General features: G+C 34.2%; 1 protein-coding gene across 1 annotated transcript; it reads left to right on the plus strand.

Moving 5' to 3' along the window:
• Positions 1 to 1,137: 1,137 nt before the first annotated feature.
• LOC139851908 (FAM10 family protein At4g22670-like) lies at positions 1,138 to 4,728 on the plus strand. The gene is made up of 11 exons (XM_071841107.1): positions 1,138 to 1,328; positions 1,427 to 1,475; positions 2,107 to 2,241; positions 2,346 to 2,433; positions 2,531 to 2,611; positions 2,721 to 2,785; positions 3,287 to 3,427; positions 3,595 to 3,711; positions 3,829 to 4,113; positions 4,231 to 4,288; positions 4,434 to 4,728. The coding sequence occupies exons 1-11, from the start codon at positions 1,219 to 1,221 to the stop codon at positions 4,529 to 4,531; spliced, it is 1,227 nt and encodes a 408-aa protein (XP_071697208.1). The 5' UTR covers positions 1,138 to 1,218; the 3' UTR covers positions 4,532 to 4,728.
• The last annotated feature ends 592 nt before the right edge of the window (positions 4,729 to 5,320 follow it).

A 5,320-nucleotide genomic window follows, 5' to 3' on the forward strand; every position in this document is an offset into this window, starting at 1 on the left:
GGTAATAAGTACCATTTACATTTGGTAGTACAACTAAGGTAAATGATAGTACACATGGTAATAAGTACCATTTGTAAACTTATTTACTTTAGTAGTACATGGTAATAACTACCATTTACATTTGATAGTACAACTAAGGTAAATGAAAGTACACATTGTAATAAGTACCATTTACATTTGGTAGTACAACTAAGGTAATCTTTTCACTCATATCTCTATAAATAGAGAGTTAGTCTCTTCATGAAAAAACACACAAGTAATAGAAAATAATACACACATTAGAGAAACAAAATTTATGGTACTTGGCAAATCATTAAAGGAATTAGGTTGTGAAAACCTGAAAGGCTTCCATTCGTGATCGTTTTCCCCGACCGGTGATCTAAACGTCGATCCTACTCGTTTCCGCTGCTCGTATTCGGTATGTCTCGAATTTATATTTATACAACATTAATATATATATATATATATATATATATATATATATATATATATATATATATATATATATATATATATATATATATAATAAATTCATTGTAATTTTACATTTTTGCATGATTTTTTTTTTTTTTTGGTTTTCATGATGTAAATATTAATACCCTATAAATAAAGATCATCAAAAAATCTCACAATCATTTATAACAATATTAAAAACACATAACACACGGGGGTTGTGAAATCAGTGAGCCGGATTGCAAAGTGATGTTGTGGGTTCGAAGTGATGTATCCAAGAAGCAAGATCCTTTAGGCCAATGTTTTCTTGACAAACGATATGTATTATATCACTAAATCATGTTACTGGATTGTGAAAAACTGAAAATCAAAGTAGAGAACGACATTAGCCTATGCATTGCTTTTAAATTGATCGACATAAGGTTAAAAGTGAAAATAAAAAATTCGAACTATTTGTAACACTGAAAACGAAAAAACTGCAAAGCATACGTTTGTTGCTAAAGAGAATAACCGGTACTCTACATAATAATTACGTGTTCATCAGCTAAAATTCACAAACAATAGTAAATTTTAAATTGTACTCGTAATAATGAGAACTCACAAATAGCTGAGGGACCATTATTGTAACTTTATAAAATTAAAGCAAATGGAACCTACTAGAATCATCATCGTGGCTTAAGTCAAGATATCACTTTACCAACACCACCACCAAAACCCGCCTCCAAAACCCTCAATCGAATATATTCCGGCGAAGTTACAACGGCGATGGACGCCGCAAAATTAGATCAGTTGAAACAATTCATCAGCCAGTGCAAATCCGATCCGTCACTTCTCAGTGATCCTTCACTCTCTTTCTTCCGTGATTATCTCGAAAGGTAACAGATACAGTTTGTGCAATTTATTGTACAGTATAATTTTGTGGATGATTTATGTTAATCATTCGTTGAAGTATGGTTTAAATATTTGATTTCAGTCTCGGAGCTAAACTTCCGACATCTGCTTACAAAAGTGAATCGCAATCGGTGCGTATTTTGTGCTACTTCCTACAAATAATTTGGCCTGAAATGTTGATTAGTTGATTTTTTTTTTTTTTTTAATTATCTGAGTTTAATATATTGAACTAATGATGATCTAAATATTTCTGTTCAACTGGTTTATTGAATTATAATGTATATCTACATATAGGTGCTTTTGCACATCATATATGGTGTTTATAATATCAAACGATGCCGTTCGTAACTTACTATTAGGTCAAAATAGAAACTGAGCTGATAATTTTGTATTAGGCATAGTGGACTTGGTAATTAATATCCTGTTTGAGATAATCAGAATCTGCAATTGTTTAAGGTGTCTATAACTGATTAATTTGCTGTCTGCGTTCGAAAGAGTTGCTTCATAAGTTTCTAAATATGTTTTATGGCTATCAACATGTGTTGGTAGACCTCTTATTTAGTCTTTGTGGATATTATTTAAATGAGATTTGTTCATTGACGAAAAAGGAAATTATGTAAATGCATGACATCATGATTGATACGTCAATTGATGAATAGATAAGGCACACTTTTTTCGGGTTTATATTTTTAGGTTTATTTAGCATTGCTTGTATCAATAAATGCTTAGTTATTAATTGATTTAATGATTGGAACCGTGCAGAAGCCTTACGTGGTGGAAGAGAGTGATGAAGATGTAGAAGAACCTCAAGAAGAAGAAGAAGAGGATGAGATAGTAGAATCAGACGTTGAATTTGAAGGTGATACTGTGGAGCCTGATAATGATCCTCCACAAAAGGTACATGGTTCCGTGCACCCTACATCTTCACATTATAAGGTTTGATGATCTGTTTTTTGTTATAAATGTCATTTGATGTTTTGTTTTTTTTTTTTTAAACTTAGATGGGCGATTCTTCCGTGGAAGTCTCTGAAGAAAACCGTGATGCTTCTCAAGAGGCGAAAGCAAAGGGCATGGAAGCAATATCTGATGGTTTGTTACCCCTATTTTTCTTTAGTTAATCTACTTTTTTTGTATGTTCGGTTGTAATATACATGGTGCAAGTGATGTATACGTTTTGTTCATATAGGTAAGCTAGAGGAAGCCATTGAGCATCTCACAGAGGCAATATTGCTCAACCCTACTTCTGCTATAATGTATGCAACTAGAGGTACAAATAAGCTTTGGTCTTGCTGAGATTCAAACTTGTCATTGTAAATTTTTGTATCTGAAATTTCAGAATATTTTTATCTTCATATTATTTTATCATTACAATACAGCTACTGTTTATATCAAGATGAAGAAGCCGAATGCTGCTATTCGTGATGCTGATGCTGCTCTAAAGGTAGTAATTATCCAAAACTGTAGTCAAGGCAAATGATGTCTTTCTAAATTTATATCAGCATTCTTTTGAGTTTTTATCTATTTTATTTTTGAATGACATGCTTTCACATTAATAATGATGAAAATATGGATAGCATGCAAATGAGATGATTGTTGTACGACAGTTGACAGTAAAATTTTTTGTTGTAATCATCATTATTGCAGTAAAATTTTGAGCTTGAGCATACAGTTGTAAAATGAGAATCAGTGATTATAATGTTATGATTATTATTATAGTTTGTAAGTATGATCATACTCTTCTTTCTTTTTCTATTCTTGTCTTAAAAAAAATTGTCTACGTCCTTTTGTTAGCTTGTCTATTTTATAAAGGGTTTTGTTAACGTGTGCTCCTGTGTCATATGTGAAGGCGCATTTAATGAACTCAAAGTTCCCTTAAATATCAGAATTTATAATTAATATACGCATTTGGGCATCGAATCTTATTTCCGACTATCATTTGCAGATAAATCCAGATTCTGCAAAAGGTTATAAGTCACGTGGAATTGCACGATCAATGTTGGGCCAGTGGGAAGAGGCTGCAAAAGATCTTCATGTTGCATCAAACATCGATTATGATGAAGAAATAAGTGCCATCCTTAAGAAGGTTAATCATCAAATATAATTCGTGTTTGCTCCTTTCGGTCTTTACTAGCTGATCTTGCTTGCAAGTCATAGTGACTGGTTCTGATTATCTTAATCGCTGCTATTTATTTAAGATTACACAAGATCAGAGGCTTATTGTCTCTTGGATTTTTTACTTTTTGTGTATAGGTTGAACCCAACGCGCACAAAATTGTGGAACACCGTAGGAAGTATGAAAAGCTCAGGAAAGAGCGAGATGAGAGGAAAACTGAACGTGAGAGGCAGCGTCGTCGTGCTCAAGCCAAGGCAAATTTATGAATTATTTATTTATTTATTATCATTATCACTATAACTATAATATCTTGTTTTTGGTCACTCTTTCCCAGTTTTTGACCATCTGATGGTTTCTCATGCTATGTGTAGGCTGCATATGATAAGGCCAAAAGGGAAGAGAAGGCTTCTTCAAGTGAAAGAGCTGGTGGCATGCCAGGTGGGTTCCCTGGTGGCATGCCAGGTGGGTTTCCTGGTGGTGGCATGCCAGGTGGGTTCCCTGGTGGTGGCATGCCAGGTGGCTTCCCAGGTGGAATGCCTGGTGGGTTTCCTGGTGGCGGTATGCCTGGTGGGTTCCCTGGTGGTGGTATGCCTGGAGGTGCTGGTGGTGCAGGAGGTGGCATGCCAGGTGGCATTGACTACAGCAAAATTCTAAATGTGAGTTTTATATGTCGGAAAAAAAATTATTGGCAGATTGTAGTCGATTTGTGTCTAAATTGAAGTAAGTATCTAGTTATTTATTCTCATGTAATTTGTTTCTCAAAATCACTGCAGGACCCTGAGTTAATGGCAGCATTTCAAGATCCTGAAGTAATGGCTGCTCTGCAAGATGGTATGTGGCTTATGTTATTTCAGCTAATGATTATACTCGTATAATTCAATTTGTGTGTCAAAATTTAACTGTCTTTAATCATCTTATAATCTTCAGTGTTAAGATTAGTGACATAATGATGACTTATTCTCTTGACCTTTTGTAGTGATGAAAAACCCGGCGAATCTAGCGAAGCACCAGGCGAACCCTAAGGTTGCTCCACTCATTGCAAAGATGATGAGCAAATTTGGTGGACCCAAGTGAAGCACATAACTGGAAAGTATCTTTTGGAAAACTGTAAAATCCCAAATCTTTTGGTTTTAAGGTTGGAACCTTTTTATTTTGTGTTGAGTTGCTTTTATATGTTCTCTCAAAGTTTTTAGTAGATGAACTTATCCTTTGATCGAATACATTCGATGGCTCTTAGTTTCTCTTATCGTATGAACACAGTTTGATATTGATTGATGAATGGCAGTTGCTTAGTTTAAAAGTTTGGCCACTAACACGTACGGAGCATAAAATAGAGGTATAATTGCTTAGTTTAAAAGTTTGTTTTTATAATACTAACCCTGTAGGCTAGTTTATATGGGCGTGTGCAAGGTGGTTTATGTTTAGTTTAGTCTAAAACTCCAAATAGATTGATCATTGATGTATACTGGTTTTAGATCGTTTGATTCTTGGGTAGTCATTGTGATATCAGGTTTAGACGAATTTAACCCGATGTACAAGATCATTAACTGTGATGAATTTCGCTAATAGCATGTATGGGATATAAGATGTAGATACTGTTTCAAAAAGATCATTTACACATACATGAAAATTAATTAATAATAATAATTAATAATAATACATAGGAGTAACTTGAAATATATTACATAAAAATGTCGATTAAGTAATATGTGACTATAGGCAAAAAGATCCGTACCCGATGGGTAAACCTGAAACCCGTCATTTTTAGGCCGGGTTTGGGTCCGGGTATTTGGGTCGTAGGCTGAGTATGAGGATGGTTTTTGGGTAAACCTAAAACCCGTTATTTTTAGGCCGGGTTTGGGT

Source organism: Rutidosis leptorrhynchoides, chromosome 6, assembly GCF_046630445.1.
Source record: "Rutidosis leptorrhynchoides isolate AG116_Rl617_1_P2 chromosome 6, CSIRO_AGI_Rlap_v1, whole genome shotgun sequence".
Taxonomy (NCBI): Eukaryota; Viridiplantae; Streptophyta; class Magnoliopsida; order Asterales; family Asteraceae; genus Rutidosis; species Rutidosis leptorrhynchoides.

Excerpts from the sequence above, each read along its gene's own strand:
- LOC139851908 (XM_071841107.1), top strand. The coding sequence starts at position 1,219 with ATGGACGCCGCAAAATTAGATCAGTTGAAACAATTCATCAGCCAGTGC. Across the intron at positions 1,476-2,106 it reads ACAAAAGTGAATCGCAATCG|AAGCCTTACGTGGTGGAAGA; the intron begins GTGCGTATTTTG and ends GGAACCGTGCAG. Across the intron at positions 2,612-2,720 it reads TATAATGTATGCAACTAGAG|CTACTGTTTATATCAAGATG; the intron begins GTACAAATAAGC and ends ATTACAATACAG.